This window comes from Maniola jurtina, chromosome 11, assembly GCF_905333055.1.
Source record: "Maniola jurtina chromosome 11, ilManJurt1.1, whole genome shotgun sequence".
Taxonomy (NCBI): domain Eukaryota; kingdom Metazoa; phylum Arthropoda; class Insecta; order Lepidoptera; family Nymphalidae; genus Maniola; species Maniola jurtina.
The window spans coordinates 9,385,472-9,404,788 of NC_060039.1; the positions used below are offsets into that span (position 1 = coordinate 9,385,472).

The window sequence follows — 19,317 nt, forward strand, 5'->3', positions numbered from 1 at the left end:
AAGAAATGCCTCTCTTTCACACTAATTATCCTTCCTATTTGCATTGTTGAAATAAGGAAGGATGTGAAAGAGAGGCATAGTTTCTTTATCCTTTTGTTTCCTAGAAAAGAGGGCGTTCTTGGTAGTTCTGGTACGTGGTGGTAGTGAAGAGTTTCTGTTCTATTCACAAATTTTAAGTGTGACAAGCACAGTGATGTTTCTAGCATTCCAACGTACAAAAAACTAGCAGTTTAACTAGCAGCATCATAATCTTCAAAATTATTTTGAATTAAACTAATCTACTGAAATTTGCACCTTGACATGAAAAAACGATTATAATACCAGAATTACGAAACAAAGAGTAATGTATTATACCTCATTTGAATTGGCATTAAATCAGCAAGTTTTTCTAATACAGGGTCATTTTTCCGTAGTACATTTTTTTTTCACAGTGCGCTTTTAAAGTGACACTTAATTTTTGGTAACGCTTTAAAAGTTTTGGAAAAAAATTAATTGCTCTTGTAATTTGGTAGCCAGAGCCTCAATAGAAGGTTTGTAGTGCTGATACATTATCTAGTAATGACACGACATCGTTTGTTTTATTGTTTTTTATCACATTTTTTTTAAATTAGTGTAATTGTAAGAGAATTCGGTATTTTGTTAAAAAACCGAAAAATATTCATAACTTTTAGGGCAATTTAAATATGGCCATGCTGTAGAATTATTTTTTGCTGGAAATGACCTCCTCTATCTCCCTATTGCGTTTGATCCACGACTTTTTGACCACCCTGTATAGCGAATGAGATATGACAAAAGTGAACTGAAAATAATTAGTATTGCATATGTAGAGAAAAGCGTCTCGTGCGCATTTCTTTAAAACTTTTACTTATTAACATACAGACAATATATTCTTGCGAGCACTCTTGGGCGCTAGGCGTCACGCTTCCACTGAATAAAAATTTCACAGCTTTCAATTATAAGTTTAGCTAATTTGATGTCTTGCATTTCTTCCGCATCTGGTGTTTTTTTGACTATTTGTGAGAGAAGCTTTTGTAGAACAAGTATAGTGGTGCACAGTGATGGATGAGCTGGAATTGATGGATCCAAAATCTGCAATTAAATTTATTGCTTAAATAGTCAATAAATTATTTTTCAATCACCAAATTAATTTTTACTGAAAAGGCTATTTTATACATTTCCTATACATAAACTGTCAAACGATAATTTTAAATTATTTTAGTGATTGAAAAATCGGTCCATACTCCTTATGGTCTGAGGTTGAAATAGGGTCGATTTTCGCGCATCCATCTGTTTACCATGAAAACTATTTTTACAAGCCTTGATCTGCTTTTATTAGGCAACTATTTGCGTATGTTCGTTTATGTAGGTACCTATGTTAATAAAAAGTAGGTACTTCTGCTTGAGATTTGAGGTGGGGTAGTCGGGAATTTATTGCTACTATAATAATATTCTAACATTCTGAAATTAAAAATTCTAACATCAGCTAAGTCTGGTTGGAAACCATGGGAAGTGGTGGCACTTTGTTCACAAAACCCTTTGTTGTGTTTTTACAATTATGTAAATGTTACCCTATAATGTCCTCACTGTTCGCGCTCATTCCGTGTCTGAATAGGGTACATCAGTCACATCAAGGCACATGAGAAAAGTCCTTATTTGTAATTAATTATAAACCGAGATCCAGTCGGTTGCCGAACGCCAATGAAATCATCAAATACTCTGAAAAGGGTCAGCTATTATCATCATCATCATCAACCGATAGAAGTCTAATGATAGACGTTACATCTTTTGGAACGACATTCCCACGTTTCGGCCTTCACAGTCTGAATCCAGCGTCTCTGTCAGATGTATGTACCTATGTAAAAAAATGCATATGTATGTATGTATAAAAAAATCATACCGTGTTTTGCATTTTCTTATAAAGCTGTGGTGGCATTGTTACAATCATCGAGTGCTGGTTCGACTTTGTCGAGTTCTCTAAGTATCGCTTTAGTCTCTGAATTGTTATCGCTAATATTGGCTCCAGTAATACCTGTGGTTCTGTAATCAAACCTAGTATATTCTCTGCTAACTCATCGTATCCTCTATGATATAAGCCAACCACCTGTAAGAAAAGTTTGTTTTTGGAAAATAATAAAATATTTCAAGTCAATGAAGAATGTATATCACACTTCACACTAATATTATAAAGGCGAAAGTTTGTATGTATGTGTGTGTGTGTGTATGTTTGTGTGTGTGTGTGTATGTTTGTTACTCCTTCACGCAAAAACTACTGGACGGATTGGGCTGAAATTTAGAATGGCAATAGATTATACCCTGGATTAGCACATAGGCTACTTATTATCCCGGAAAATCAAAGAGTTCCCACGGGAATTTTAAAAAACCTACATCCACGCGAACGAAGTCGCGGGTATAAACTAGTCTCTTATAAATTCAAATACTAAGAGACATCGACTGAAATTCGATAACTCTTAGTTTTGAATTGAAATGAATTAATAGTGCGCATTAACTCATTTTAATGTTAATAACAGTTTCCTACATACCATATTATTATTGTCTTTTAAAAAATATTAGTCATACGTTCATCATATTTAAGCAGTGTATATTTCGTAAAATAAAATATATTTTGTTTGACCAATACTTACATATTGGCGCCTCACAAAGTTGATATCAATGCCCCATAGCTCTGCTAAAACACAGATGTTTTCAATCCAATGTAAGCATTCTTCATTATTGTACGATTTGGATTCTACGTTATTATCTACGCAACTTATTGTTTCAACTGCAGTGCGCGTCAGTTTTGTAAGATATTTCATCCTGGGCCCCATTAACTTTTCCGAACATTTCATACTTATATCTCTTTGTACAACGTTGCCTGCGAGTGCTTCCAATATGTACTGATAGTCAATATCGTAAAGACTATCTAATGGTTTTGTGAACTTTAAATTGAAATGACATTGATAATAAATAGTGCAGGCGATTTGATAGTTCAAATTTAAAATATCAATGTTAAGATTTTTTGTATCTTGCGCGACTTCTACTAGAGATGGCAAACTTTCGTCCCAAATTTTTTCAAATTGTATTTCTTGTTTTGTGTGATCAAATGTCTTTAAAGAACAAGTGTAGAATCTGTCCAGATAATCTTTCGTTGTTTTGAGAAAACTCTTCAAACATTCGCTGTTGAATCCAAGATCTTGGACGCACAAATGATCTTTAGGCAGCTTGCCCACTTTGTTAACGAGGCGACAACTGTCTTCAAAGGTATATTTTATGTATGTCAACCAAATTATGGAAAATAAACCTAAACGTAAATGTAAGTCCAATATGTTTTGTAAACAATGTAGTACCGCTTCCAACTCCATGGTTTTGTTCAAAGACTTTTGCCATTCCATTGCATACTCCCAACACATATTCGCAATAACATAATCAGCCTTTGTACTTAATGGAAACTGTCTTCGAAGGAGGGATAACCATTTAAAAACCTGTGGATTATTATCAATATGATGACGATTATTTTCCATAAACACAAATTCAGTCTTATCGTCGCTCCCTGAACTATTTATTTCTGAATCGGAAGTAGCATCAAATATTTCCATAAGTTCATTCGCCACTATTGCCTCTGGAGGCACGCCCATGCCGCAAAGCCATTTAGCGATCAACTCTGTCACTGAGCCCTTCCCCCGCGTATAAATATATTTTAAATTAATATTCATCTCTTCAAAAGGTAGTTTAGGCAGCGTCTTGCCGTTAAAATTGGTTTTACACATTAAAATGATACTTAATATAGATATATCCTCTAATTTGCCGATTAGAATACCCCATTTTGCAGTTTCTTTCGTGAGAGATTCCCAAGCGTCCTCATTTTCAGAAGACTTGGTTTCAAAAATGTTGGTAACAGATTTACAAGCCATCGCGATTATCATACTTCTGAGGGGGCACGGCAAGTCCACTAGTTTTTCGCGAATATTTTCCCACCATGGAGATATTTCATTATATTTAATGTCAGTAGCTTCTTTGGAACCTCTGCATAGATAATACAGCACAGCAATTATTTTTTCAATCAAATCTAAATTAATTTGTTCAAGTGGCATGCTTGACACATGCATAATAACAAGTTTAACGATTTCTTTAGGATCAATATTACTATCTTTAACAAAGTCTGTCAACAAAGTAAGGTCATTTAGTTTCAGAATGGACTTGAAAATATCGCATGATAAATTATTTAGTTTCTCAGTTGTAATATCTGGTTTCAAAGTGATGAATTCTCTTCTGTTGTCTAATACAAAACAAGAGATAAAGTCTTTATATGTGCTTATACGATTATCTGCAAAAGTAACTTTTGTGTGTTGCTGCTCCCTAAAATCTTTTTCTTGTGCCAAAATTAATAATCGTTCTAATATACAGTTATCGTCTTCTAAAAGATGAAAGTCAAGGTCATCTTCATCATTTATTTCATCTGATGTCTTTAGTGGCTGCTTAAGCCCAAATGTTTCACAAACTTTCGCTATTAAATTTTGCATATCCTCAGTGTTTTCGTTACAAATATGTCTATGAAATAGAGTGACTAATGCAAGGTTCCCAAAATAGTTCATAATTTTTTTATTATGGTCATTTAACTTCTCATCAGTAAGACTATCCCAAAATATTTCTAAGCAAGAAATGAGTGTTTCCGACGATGTTTCACAGTTTTTTATCAACATTTCTAAGCAATGTTTTTTAATCTCCAATGTTTTTAACTTTGCAGCACTTTGTATTATTTCATCTTTAATTTCTTCTGTCACATAAGGATTTTTCTTTATACTATCACGTATCGCTCTAATAATGTGTAAATCTTTAGATCTCTCTAAATGTTCTCCCTCCAATGAATAGTAGAATGGAATATTAAATCTTTTGAGTTTGCCATCTGGATCAATCAGTACACACTGAAATTCTGGTAAGTTAAGTTTTTTGTGGGTATAGTTTTTTTCTGCACCAGTTAAACCACAAGTATTGTATAATAGTTTCCCATTTTTTGTTGCTGTAAATACTGCCACTCTACTACCTCTTTGCATAAGTCTTATATCAATTAGGCCTTTTTTCGGATTGTAAATTATTAAAAACAATGCTCTTCGTATCTCTTTGACTAGAGAAAGTTGAGGTTTTTTAGTATCAGCATCAAAGATCTGAAATGAAAAATAATTTAAGAGTTTTTCTCACTCTTTATTTGACGCGCCTGAACAAATACAAACATTAACAATGAACAAACACTTTTTTTAATAAATACAACTAAAAGTCTTTGGAACGGTTTTTGGTATAGTTGAGCCATTACAAACGTGCGAACTGAGTCATAAATAAATCATTACATCACAGCTTTTTGAAAATTCCTTATCGATAAAGGGAAAATTTGTTCAGACGCAGGTATAATACCTGGGGCGACGGAGTAAAAAATATTTTGTATTATTTCCTTATCCTCTCCCTCACTCTGCACAACCTGTTATCGACTATCGACAAATCCTTTTTTTACACACCACCAGGACATCAGGTTCCAGTTCCATAAGGCTTGTAAGTGCGAGCGAAAGGTCCAATATGATTTATGACTCCCTTCGCACGTTTGTAGTGGCTCAACTATAGTACTAGATGTGCATCGATAGAAAAAAAAATCTACCGAAATCAGACAACCGGAAGTGGGTTCTTTTGAAGACAACCGCTGCTTACCTTGGCAATCGGCTAAACTCCTGTAACTTATTTTTTAGTGTAGAACAATCATTTTTATAATATTTATCTTACGGTTTTATGATCAAGGAATTAAATCATTGTTGTGAATTATTATAAATACATACTTGAACAAAAGCGCACTGAGCATCTCTGCATCCTTTGAAAAGTTTTATAACATAGCCTTTACTAATATCCAAGACAGCCACTCGACCTAAACTATCAGTGAATGCTGCGAGACGCCGGTCCGGGGAAATAGCAACTGTTGTGCCGTGGCGTTGTGCGTCAAAAATACCATTTCTCATGGACAACTGTTCCGCTCTTATTAGGGGCTCATTATTAGTTGGCGCAGTCTCTGTAGATCCACCCAACCAGCCACTGTATCAAAGTTAAATACATTACTTTAGCAGAGTAAAATAGTAATTGCACATGGTATTGTTTGGTACTGTACTCATACACAAGCTTAATTCAAATGTGCCTCGATAGCTCAACGGTTGAGGAGCAGACTGAATTCCGAAAGGTCGGCGGTTTAAATCCCACCCGTTGCACTATGGTCGTGGCACAAGCTTTACGCTTAATTAGAGGGGAAAGGGGAGTATTAGTCATGACTCATGATTAGCTTGGCTAATTATTCTTTATAAACCAAAAAAAACAAAAACAAAAAAAAATGTAGATTGTGTTAAAGCTTGGCCAAGTGTGAGTCGGACTTGCACGCGAAGGTTTCTTGAAAGAAAAAGCTAAATACTTACGGTAATGCAGATTTAATTTTATTAGCAACTGCTCTGGCTACATCCTGGAGAGGTGGAGTTGTGCCCCCCTCTAATGCATACTGAAATCCCATGTAAGGTGCTATGCCTGTTGTGAGAACTAATGTATTAACTGGCGGAATTGATCGGTACCTAAAATGTAGATATTAAATTACTTAACCTATCGCACAAACGAAGTATATTGTATAGAATATTTTAGGCTTGCATTAATAAATGAATCATGATACTTTACTAGCTCAAGTTTTAGTAGATTTTGATCAAAACAACAGTATTAGTATATTCAGAAAGTGCATCATTATAACATGCTACAAAAAGAAGAAATTGTTTAAGTTGTTTCCTCACCATGTATCATATCCTCCATATGTTGAAGCTGCTAGGAAATGGTCATAAGTATTTTTTAACTCTAGGCCAACAACTGCAGCATCGTTAATTTGTTCTTGTTCAGAAAACGACCATTTTCTTATTTGAATGTTTTTAGTATCAACTGCATTGTCATCCCGGATACCAGCATGAACTATTGGTAATAAATTTAATTTTAAGGCCAGTACGTTAAATACTGAAAATTAGTATTAGGCTGGGCTCATGCAGGAATGAGTTTATAAGTTACATATGACACTGAATTAAAAGTATGAAACCAACATAGCTAGATATTTTCTGATTATATATTTTTTCAGATTGATTTTATTCAGAGAAGACAATTTTTTTTTTCAGATACAAGTTAGCCCTTGACTGCAACCTCACCTAGTGGCAAATAATGATGCAGTCTAAGATAGAAGCAGGCTAACCTGGAAGGGGTATGGCAGTATTTATTCATGATTGGTTTCTGCACAGCATTGTACCAGAACACTAAATCACTTGGCGGCACGGCTTTACCGGTACGGTGGTAATTAGCCATGGCCAAAACCTCCCACCAGACCAGGCCCGAGATTTAGAAATTATAAAATTCCAAATCCCTGCAGGGAATCAAACCCAGGACCTCCCTCTAATAAGCCACAGCTCTTACCACTACATCAGGGAGGTTATCAATGTAATTGTCAGTAGAAGTATTATTCTGGATTTAGAAATTTAAGAATATGAATTGACCGACCCCCAAATAGGAGGCTGATATCTTAACCAATGTCTTAATCACAGTTTAAAGTTAAATAAATCTTTACCTTTTGCAACTTGTGCCTTTGCATTTCTCAGTGTTTGGAACAAACCTGATCCAGTGAGAACACAGACACCAGTTTGAAACAAAATGTGAACATCATCTGGCAGTGTACCATACGTTCCTGTATGACATGAGATTTTTAATACAGGTTTTTCATCTAACTTTTCATGTAATAACAAATGTCCTGTGTTTGTATAAAAACCAATACTTCCATTTTGAAATCCAACAACTATGCAGAACCAATCTGGTCCATTCTGAAAAATTATAACACATACACTATGGTTATGGTAGTCATGTGCATCATTGGTAGATGGGTTGATATGTGCTCCAGTGGTAGATCTATTTGATGATTCAAAAGTACTTGTAAAAGTTTATTTGAATATGGAATCTTTCTATTTCTAGGATTCAACACTTATATTATTCCAAAAATAATCTGTATTAATATTTAATAAAATACATGATATATTATATGTATGAAATAGTAGAGTATGTTGGCTGAAATGAATACTTCAAAGACTCTCATTTTCTCTATAGTATATTAAAACAATAATGATTAGTTAATTGATTTGCTGTTAAATAATAAATAAAGATCACTAAATTGAGAGAAAACTATCATAGTTTAAAATCATTAAACAGACTTAAATATTGCTCTAACTTTAATCAATTGGTCTACTAAAATCTAAGATTCATAGGCAAAGCTAACAATAAAAGCTGTAAAACTAGCTTTGCACAAGTTTGAGCTGAAAACTCTATACTTATATTTATAGTAATCTAGTATGATTATGTCTGTGACTCTCTTCTCTGAACTGAATATTTGATTTTCCAGAATAAAAAGCAAGCTATATCCAGGATTCAAGCTATCTCTGTAGCAAGTAGGTAGATGATGCCCATAACATCATCCATGAGGATTTAGGATTTTTATAACCCTGTGGGAACTCTGGTTTTCCGGAATCAAAACCTACGTCCTTCTCCAGGATGCAAGCTATCTTTGTACCCAGTTTCAGCAAAATCGGATAAACGGACAGGCTGCGAAAAGCTAGCAGACACTTTCGCATTTAAAATATTAAATATGGATTAATGAAAAGGAATTTCAACTAAAACTATTTAGGTGCTAGGTTGATTCTTGTTAGTCAAATACCTGTGAAGATTGTTGTGAAGGACAAATAGATAGTGTCAAAATAGAGGTGATTTCAAATGGAAGCGTTCCACTCCACGATACCAAATATGTGTTGCTTTCAATTGAACTAATCCACTGAGCCGTTAAGAGACAAAGACGCTTTTTGTACCCAACAGCCAATAAATTTCCGCAAGACGAAAGTGAAACTGAACATTTTGAAAGCCAAGTTTTATCTAAAAAAACCATAAGTCAGTTGTTTAGTTAATAAATAAAAGTAGATTCCGTAAAGCTACGAAAAAGTAAATTAAAATGGATAGTGGTAAAAACTTGCCTTCCTTTTCTGCTATAAACAATGCTCTACCCAAAGTCAAAATATCTCCACAGTCCGCGATTTCTTCAACATTGCACATCTTATTAATTTCATAAATAAATCACGATATGATTCTATGATAACCTTATGTATTATAACGTAGTGATTACATACTCTTTGTTATATATATTGACAAACAACAATAGCCACGGTGATAAGAAATTTAATCGTTCACAACACTTCACAGATAACTATTATATTATCACAGATAACTTTTTTTTTTCTCTCTCGTCTGGCTTTACACTGATTAGCCAATGTCAAGTTTGTAGTTATTTACAAGTTAGGGAAACTATATGTATCAGTATGGACTTCGTCTGTGCCGGCGCCCGCCGACATACGCGCGGCGCCCCTATAAAGCGCTTCCCAGTCAGTTCCACCACCAATAAACACCAGCACAACACAAAAACCGGCCACTTCTCACAAAAAAACACTCCAAAAAGCACCGCACGCGCGCCAGCAAACGCCACCACAGACAAAGTCCTCACAGATAACTAATACTTGATTTATTTAGTCAAAAATCGTTCGCACCACATATACCACTGGTCGGTGATATATATATACCAGCTGTTGTCAGCTGTTGTGTACAGTGTTCTGTGAGTCTATGCGTTTTAATTTACTTTTACCTAAATCATGGTATTGCTATGGAGGATATTATAAGGGTAGTGTTTACTTTATATTATATATAAACAATATGTAGTATAGTGGACTGGAACTAAGGATATCATTATTTTTTTATAACTAAGCGTTGGTGTTATAGTATGCACATTGCTCACAACATTTTCAAGTGCCAGCAGGAGTTAAGTTAAGGTGCTATAACTATCAACAGGAAAATTATAGTCTACATTGAAGCAATTTCTCTCTAGAAACATGTCAAAGTGTAGAGCATGTCTAAAATCACTTAGGAACATGATTCCTTTTGATGAAGTGAACATTATGTACTTTAACATACTCACTAACCTGAATGTAAGTATCACCTTAAAATAATATTGACTTTTGAGTGGAGAGAACATAAATGTTATGTTAAAGTTTCAAGTTTCTAGATCTATCAGTGTAGGCCCTGAAGTGTCTGTCAGTTAGTCACAGTAGTACAAGGAATCTGTCTATGTCTTGCCTTTAAAAATAGACCATAAGTGCTGTAAAGTGGTTTACAATAGTTGTAGAAACCTGTTACTGTTAAAAAGTACCTACTTACAAAACATGAGCTAAAAAAATTTGTTTGTTTTTCAAATAAGTATTTTAAAATCATTAAGTGTCTTAAACTGCTATTGAAAAACTACTGTTTACTAAATACCCCTAAAATTGGCAGTCAGTGGTTTCTGCAGATAGAAGTGAAAACTAAAACACTATAACGTATTTTTTTAGATTTTCAAATTTGCCCATCCTAAAATATTTACATCTGAAGAAGTTTTCAATTCAATAATACACATAGAGTATATACATATAGACATATAGAGTATAGAATATGAAAAGTAGTTTTTAAAATACTTATTATTATTTTCAGTTACAGCTGTCTACTAGTGATCCCCAACAACTGTGTAAACATTGTTTTAAAATACTTCAACAGTTCATTGAATTTAGAGAAAAATGCCTAGCAGCTAATGCTGTATTTAGTGACATTATTCCTGAAGAGGTAATATTATATCCACTGTGAACTAGCAACCAGATCCATCTCTTTAACAACTTTACAAGATGAAGGAAAACTTGTTTCCTACAGCTAAATAAATAGTGACTGTATATGCCTGCTAGTGGAGCTAAAGACTCCATTAGTGTTAAATATTCCTGTTCTTGCAAATTGTTGTTCAACTTTGACACTTTGGAGACTTAAACAAGTCCAAGTCAGACTTGCGCACCAAGAGTTCCGTACTCAGGTATTTTTTCAGACATTTTGCATGATAAATCAAAAATTATTATGCATTAAAATAAATAAAAATCTGTTTTAGAATGTACAGGTAAAGCTCTTACATAATATAATACCCCACTTGGTGTAGTTATCTTACTTTGAAAATTGAAAATACTTATTATTTTATTCATGTTAAAAAAAAAATTATTTTTATTTTATTTAACCACAAACTCACAGTTTTCGGATTTTTCCCTGAACTTGTCCTATAAGACCTACCTACCTGCCATATTTCATGATTCTAAGTCACCGGGAACCCTATATGTTTTTGTACCCGCAGACATGACAAATGGACAGACAGACAAAGTGATCCTATAAGGATTCCGTTTTTCCTTTTGAGGTATGGAACCCTAAAAATAGCAAAAAGTGAAACTGTCAAAAATTTGAAATGAGACATGTTGCTAGTTCACAGTTTGTATTGCAGTACCTAACAATTACTGTTGTGCTTCAATGTTTGAATGCTTCTGCTCAGTATGAATAATAAGTCAAGTCTTACTTATTAAGTAACTTTTATTTATATAGGTATATTTTATGTATTTCAAGTTATTTTATTTAATGAGTTACTTATCCCATCTTTATAGTTGAAACAGTTCTTACACCTGTTTTGGACTTCTTTTAACAGACTCAAAACACTAAAAATACAAAATATTGCTTATAAATAATTTGTCAAAGTGAACATGACAGCAAGTGAAAAACATTAGCAGATACCAACTACGCTAAAAAAACTTTTTTTTTTTTTGTTGTTTGTATCTTTGCATTATTACTTTTTGTTTTGGTTTGGGGCACATTGGTTAGATGGTTTCAAAGTCTATAATGGGCATATGTAGAAACAGCTTTTGTGAGACATGCATGCTAACTCTATTGAATATTTCTACCAAGTAGTAATTGTAATTTATTGACATGTAAATCAAAAACTTTTTTAATAGAATATCAAACAAGAACATACATATAACACTGCCGAGTCTGAAGTAGAAGTGAAACTAGAACCCAAAACAGATGATCAAGAAGCTAAAATTTCTTTTGAAGATGATATCACTGATGATTATTTTGGTGATAGGGAATTGCAATATAATGATGATAATTTGACATATGAGTTGGTTTTGAAGGCTGAAAACAAAACAGGCAAGTGAAAGACTTTTATTACAATGACAGTTACTTAGTGTGTATACAACCCTAATCCTATATTTCTATTCATCATCATCATCTTCAAGTCTTTGTTGGCTGAAATGGATCCACTGGGTGTGGATCTCCTCTTAGAATGAGAAGGGGCCTCAATCTACCACACTGGCTAAGTGTAGATTGGAAGATTTCACACACCTTTGGGAACATTATGGAGAACTCTCTAGCATGCAGGTTTGCTGACGATGTTTTCCTTTACCGTTAAAGCAAATGATATTTACAAGTTCACCATAACATTCTTAAAGGTGTGTGAATTTTGCCAGTCTGCAGTTGGCCAGTTTGGTAGACTAGGGCAAAGAGGAGACCTGTGATCAGTAGTGAGTTGTGTTGGGTTGATCATGAGTCGAGTATTTTACAGAATAGTATAAAATATAAGTAGCCAATTTTTGAATTGAGACATGTTTTTGGTTTGGTTTTAGTTTTTTGAATTTGAATTTGGTTCTCACCGTGTGATATTAAGCTAAACCTGCACCACTTAATTGTGACTACTTTAGGTCATAAAGTCTATTATATTATTACTAAGCTTTAGAACGCCCTTTCTGGTGTCCGCGTAACCTGCCACATATAACTTTTTACTTTCAAGGCAAGAGTGAATAAGTATCTTATAGGCAAGTGTGCAAATAAGGCAGGATTGTAGTCAAACGCAAGCCTATCTTGTAGTAAAAAAATATGCAATTTATGTACATCATGTGGTCAACAAAATAATGTCTTTAATAAAATGATACCTACTTATTGTCTGTTAAAATTTTTCAGAAGATAATAAATTCGAAGAGATTAAAAACTCCGCAAGAAAAACTAAATATGCAAAGAAGAAAGCACTTAGTGGTAATTTTCAATATACATTTCTATTATTAAAATAATTTAATTAAGTGAATTATTTCTTTATCCTTTCAGGTTCCTACTATCAGAAGTTTTCCTGATAATAATAATTATTATCATCCATACTATCCATACTAATATTATAAATACGAAAGTGTGACTGTCTGTCTGTTTATCGTATCGTTTCAAATGTTTAGTTCTCTCTAATTTATTTTATTCAAATTCTTTCAGTAAAAAACGATGTGAGCAAAGGCATAAAACAAACTAAAAAGACTCCAAAAGAAAAATCTTCTGGTAATTATTCCTGTCTGTCAAATTAAAGTCATCTCTAAGGTGCCTAAGATTTAAACATATGTTTTTTTTTTTCAGAACCAAAATCTAAAAGTAATGGCACTAAAAGTGTAAAACCTAAAGGAAAAAGTAATGACACAACTTCGGAAACAGGTCTACCATGTGGTAAATATTCAAGTAAAACGTACTACATCTACTACTGGTTCGGAATGCCTATTCCATTACTCTCATATCCCGATGGGATAGAATGATCCTCAGGAGATCGTATGAAGTGGGCAATCTTTTGTAAAATGTCGTTGAACCATGAAATAAGCTTAAAATCATTAGTAGTAATTATTCTTTCTTTTTATTTTGAATCCTATCATTACAGCTTGTAATGTAAGTGACATTGTTTTCAGGTTTATGCACTAAATCATTCGAAGATAATACCCAATTGGATGCACATTTACTAACACACAGGCAGAACTACAGCTGTAATATTTGTGAAGAAAAATTATTAGACTGGCAAGAAGTAATGTCACACAGACTAACACACTTGGCAGGGAAGAAAATTCCATGTCATTTGTGCTCAAAGACATTTAAAAGTGCAATGTATATAGAACATCATTTCAGAAAATATCATCATACAGAAGGAGAAGTAAGTGCAATACATTTTTCTTTTGCTGACGTGCCAAAGTTAATAATAATAATCAATCCATATGTAATCTGTCTATAAGTTACTTAGCAATGATGATATTTGTCAAGAATTGTATGGGTTTTTTTTTGGAAGTAAGAATATTGCTAAGTAAGTTATTTATCGACAGATTACAGATAGATTGATTATATTAATTTGGCCTTTAGGTAAACATGTGATGTTTAGTTAATTTTTAAATTTTGTTTTTTCTTACTTGGTTGTATGACAGAGTACTCTAAGACGGAGGTGGGTTAGTTTGGAATAAGTCATTCATTTATTTAAAATAGGTATCATTGATAATAATAGTTGATGTAATGGTGATAACCAATTACGTAAACTTAAAACTTTGAATTACTTCGCTACGTTCAGGATTTCAATACAAACTTTCGCGCCAAAATAACTTTGCAGCTTTGCATTATAAATTACTATTACTGTCTTCAGTCGCAAACGCTGAGATGTAGATTATGTGACCGCGCTTGCCCAACACCGAGGAAGCTGCGCGTCCACTTCTATGACTTTCACCACATTAAGAACAAGAGATATTACTGCGACCACTGCAACAAATTGTGAGTGATTATTTATTGTAATAATAGTTTTTATTCCATTACAAGGTAGTCCTTCACCGCGAGCGCATCTGGTGCTAAGATATGCAGTCTAAGGTGGATACAGGCTAACTTGAAAGGGGTATGGCACTGGTAGTTTCATAAGCCCACACCCCTTGATTTCTACGCTTACATCAAATATCTTGATGGTTCCACTTCTTAAATGCTTCTCTGATTCCTAAGGATGAATCCTACTAAAGGAAATACCTTGTTCACAAAACGCCGTATTTTGCATTTTTTTTTCATCGTATACTATGTGTTTCTATTGCCGCTATAACAACAAATAATAAAAATTTCAAAATATGACGCCGCGCCATGTAGGTAATTAAAAAAAATGACATAATCTTGTACGACGGCATGGAACCTTGCGAGTACGACTCGTACTTGACTGGATTTTCACATTTTTTTAATTTTTTTTATTAGAAAGAATATTAGCAATGTTAAATGACTAATATTCCCCTTTCCTCTCCAACTAAGCGTCAGGCTTGTGCTAGGAGTAGGTACGACAATAGTGCAACGGGCGGGGTTTGAACCGTCGACCTTTCGGTTTTCAGACTATATTATACTGATATCATTGGAATTTAGCCTTTAATTAAACTATACTTGTTTTAGATGTTTGTCCAGGGGTGGCCTAAAGGTGCACATCGCGATCCATTCGGATAACAGACCCTTCAAGTGCGATCTGTGTGATGCCACTTTCAAACTTAACAATCACTTAAGGGTAAGATTTGGATATCATTTCAAACTATCGTCACTTTATTAGTGAAGCCGAGTCTCCTTTAAGAACCAGAAGGATTTTTTGATTAAATTTTTATAGGCTAAATACTTGGCTGCAATCAGACCTGCTTTGTTTGAAAGTGTTCAGTTTAAGATATTAGCCAAAATAATGAGTTTGACGTGAGTTACTCACAAATTAGTCGATACTCTGACTAATTTGTCGAAAAACCAAATTAAATTTGAATTTCGCAGGCAGACCCATGCCTTGCACCTTAAGTACTTCTAAGTAAGTTATATTTTTCATTTTGTACCTACTCATATTCGGACGTAAGACTGGCTTCCCATAGCACAGGGAATCAAAGTTTGGGGGCCAGGAATTTTGCTTGCGTTACTACTAGGTTTACTTAGGATTTACCTTTAAATGTTTCTCAAATAAAGAAAGATTAAAGATTAAAAATGAGTGGTGTATATGTTTGTAGCTTCACAAACAGGCGAAACACAATCCAGACAGAGTGTACTGTCCGCGATGCCACAACGTGTTCGCTTCGCAGGCTCTGCTCGACAAGCACCAGTGTAAATACGGGGACATGATATGTCCTGAATGCGGCAAAATTTGCCCAAGTCGGGGTCAGGTAACTAGTCATTCTTTTTAGGGTTCCGTATCTCTAGAAAACCCCGGCCAAGTGCGAATCCTCAGGCAATTTTGGACTTGCCTTTACACAGGTTCAAAAAGTCTATTAAAAATATGCTCCTGAGAAAAGCATATTATACTATCGGAGATTATGTAAATGATAAAAAAGCGTGGATTTGACCTGCAATTCGCTCCAGCAATGCGCAAGACTTCAATTGCTTTTATACATGGCATAATATTGTATATCAAATCTTTGAAAAGAGCAACCGCCGAGTTTCTTGCTGGTTCTTCTCGGTAGGAAAGGCATTCCGAACCAGTGGTAGATGCTTTTGACGATTCAAAAGAACTTGTAAAAGTCTAATTGAATAAAAATATTTTGAATTTGAATCAGACTCGCGCACTGAGGGCTCCGTACTTGGGTATTTTTTTGACATTTGGAAAAATAAATAAAAATCTGTTTTAGTATGTACAAGTAAAGACCTTTCATATGAATTTCACTTGGTATAAGTTATCTTAATTTGAAAATTAAAAATACTAATTATTTGTTCATGAACACATTTTAATATTTTTTGTGATGGAACCACAAAACAATTTTCGGATTTTTCCCTTTATTTGTGCTATAAGACCTACCCACCTGCCAAACATGATTCTAGGTCAACGGGAAGTACCTTATAGGTTTTATTGACAGACGTGACAGACAGACAGACAAAAAAGTGATCCTATTAAGGGTTCCGTGTTTCCTTTTGAGGTACGGAACTCTAAACAAGGGACCCTTGTACCGTCACATTATTTTCAGTGTCTGTCGAGACCAAAGCTATAGGGAACTTCCCGTTGACCTAGGAATTACGAAATTTGGCAGGTAGGATTACATCACAAAAAAAAAGTGTTATTTCTTGTTGGAGCGCACTTTTCTAGAAGTTGCCTGTTCACTGTTGCCTTGACATTTTCGAGTGGGTAAACATCGCTTCGGCATCTATGCAATCTGTAACGTTACGCGCATACGTGCTATACACTCACGTGCATGATAATATTGTCTTCATTTTCTGGAATGCGAATGTTTGAGCTTTGCCTACCTGAAAAAGTAGGCCGTTGTTATCGTCGTGGGTTTTTGATATGTTTAATTTTGTGTTATAGTTGACCAGACACCTGCGTACCCACGACATGAACAGGTGGTATGAGTGCACGCTCTGCCCGGCGCGCTTCCGCGGCCACGGGGCGCTGTCCGTGCACCGCGACAAGCACAGCGGCGTGCCGCGCCACGAGTGCGAGTTCTGCCACGCCAAGTTCTACTACCGCGCTGTGCTCCTCAAGCACCGCCGCACACACACCGGTGAGTGAGCCTCGAGCTTACACTTCCGCGGCCACGGGGCGCTGTCCGTGCACCGCGACAAGCACAACGGCGTGCCGCGCCACGAGTGCGAGTTCTGCCACGCCAAGTTCTACTACCGCGCTGTGCTCCTCAAGCACCGCCGCACACACACCGGTGAGTGAGCCTCGAGCTTACACTTCCGCGGCCACGGGGCGCTGTCCGTGCACCGCGACAAGCACAACGGCGTGCCGCGCCACGAGTGCGAGTTCTGCCACGCCAAGTTCTACTACCGCGCTGTGCTCCTCAAGCACCGCCGCACACACACCGGTGAGTGAGCCTCGAGCTTACACTTCCGCGGCCACGGGGCGCTGTCCGTGCACCGCGACAAGCACAGCGGCGTGCCGCGCCACGAGTGCGAGTTCTGCCACGCCAAGTTCTACTACCGCGCTGTGCTCCTCAAGCACCGCCGCACACACACCGGTGAGTGAGCCTCGAGCTTACACTTCCGCGGCCACGGGGCGCTGTCCGTGCACCGCGACAAGCACAACGGCGTGCCGCGCCACGAGTGCGAGTTCTGCCACGCCAAGTTCTACTACCGCGCTGTGCTCCTCAAGCACCGCCGCACACACACCGGTGAGTGAGCCTCGAGCTTACACTTCCGCGGCCACGGGGCGCTGTCCGTGCACCGCGACAAGCACAACGGCGTGCCGCGCCACGAGTGCGAGTTCTGCCACGCCAAGTTCTACTACCGCGCTGTGCTCCTCAAGCACCGCCGCACACACACCGGTGAGTGAGCCTCGAGCTTACACTTCCGCGGCCACGGGGCGCTGTCCGTGCACCGCGACAAGCACAACGGCGTGCCGCGCCACGAGTGCGAGTTCTGCCACGCCAAGTTCTACTACCGCGCTGTGCTCCTCAAGCACCGCCGCACACACACCGGTGAGGTTACCACTGAATACTTCATCGTGGCTACCTCACAGGTTCAGAAGGCTCGCTCCATAAAGAAGCTTAATGAATAAGGACTCTCGTTACGACGCAATCAAGTGTAATTCAGCTCCCACAGCACTGTGGTTAAAATGGGACCAGGGAAGGACATAGGCTACTTTTTATCCTGGAAAATCAAAGAGTTCCCACGAGATTATCAAAGGCCCGTCTGTTCTGACCGATTTATATAAAATTTGGTACAGAGGTAGCCTGCATCCCCCGGAAACTGACATTTTTATCTTGGAAAATTAAAGAGTTCCTACTGGTTTTTAAAAACTCAAATCCGTAGTATTGTATTCCTTCAATCCGTTTAGTACCTAATGTAGATATATATCATTATTTTCAGGTATTAAACCGTATGTCTGCAAGGTATGCGAAAAAGCTTTTACGGGTAACCATAATCTTAAAGTACACATGAAAGTGCATGGAAAGTTTCTTATTAAGAAAAAGGAACCAAATGATGAAATATCGCTGATACAACAAGTAGCGGATTCTAAAAGCGGCTGGTAGATCGTCGACTGAAACAGAACCCGACGGCAGCGAGTCAACGCGGCTGTTAAAAGCTGCTATACAGGGTGCGAAGGTGTTCATGACATAGTGAAGCGGGTCTTGGAATCGCGCTCCTAGGCTGAGTTCTATAGAGCGCACTTTGTCTTTGCTCAGACTTAAGACACTGTTAAAACGAGACAGCGTTAAGATATTAGATTAATTTATTATTTATAATAATAATTGGCAAGAATGGAATTTAACTCATATTTATTATTTAGTTATTAACTATGTATTTAGATCACTGTGAAACATTTTAAGTAATTAATTTATTACTATTGCAACTTAAATATTTCACGTATTACAGATGGTTTGCAAATTGTCAAATAGCTTGCCGGAAACTGTACCTACCTTAAAAATGTGTCAAACTGGTGTAAAAGCGAAAGAATGGAATAAAGACTGTTAATCGATGTGAAACTGTAAGCGAAAGCCATGCTCAAAGATATAGTGAAGTGTAATTAGGTTGGAAACTGTCTATAGGCAAGTCTATCCCAATAATTCTGTGACACTAGACGTCTCGCCATTTTTTTTACTCTCGTCTGGCTTTACAAAGATTAGCCAATGTCAAGTTTGTAGT

The 19,317-nt window shown here is 36.3% G+C and overlaps 2 protein-coding genes across 3 annotated transcripts; one reads left to right on the plus strand and one right to left on the minus strand.

Moving 5' to 3' along the window:
- Positions 1-770: 770 nt before the first annotated feature.
- On the minus strand, positions 771-9,274 carry LOC123869794 (rab3 GTPase-activating protein regulatory subunit). 2 transcript variants are annotated; one of them, XM_045912830.1, is made up of 9 exons: positions 9,054-9,271; positions 8,744-8,955; positions 7,610-7,859; positions 6,798-6,969; positions 6,438-6,587; positions 5,817-6,066; positions 2,643-5,159; positions 1,898-2,101; positions 771-1,089 (listed from the first exon to the last, which is right to left on the minus strand). In XM_045912830.1, the coding sequence occupies exons 1-9, from the start codon at positions 9,130-9,132 to the stop codon at positions 910-912; spliced, it is 4,014 nt and encodes a 1,337-aa protein (XP_045768786.1). In that variant the 5' UTR covers positions 9,133-9,271; the 3' UTR covers positions 771-909. The 2 variants fall into 2 exon arrangements, with proteins under 2 accessions (XP_045768786.1, XP_045768788.1); XM_045912832.1 differs by lacking the exon at positions 771-1,089 and having other exon boundaries at positions 1,937-2,081; positions 9,054-9,274.
- A 384-nt stretch (positions 9,275-9,658) lies between these two features.
- LOC123869638 (zinc finger protein 62-like) lies at positions 9,659-17,388 on the plus strand. The gene is made up of 11 exons (XM_045912622.1): positions 9,659-10,055; positions 10,594-10,722; positions 11,916-12,111; positions 12,922-12,993; positions 13,219-13,281; positions 13,357-13,443; positions 13,677-13,915; positions 14,393-14,517; positions 15,166-15,274; positions 15,750-15,902; positions 17,036-17,388. The coding sequence occupies exons 1-11, from the start codon at positions 9,960-9,962 to the stop codon at positions 17,237-17,239; spliced, it is 1,473 nt and encodes a 490-aa protein (XP_045768578.1). The 5' UTR covers positions 9,659-9,959; the 3' UTR covers positions 17,240-17,388.
- Positions 17,389-19,317: the final 1,929 nt, after the last annotated feature.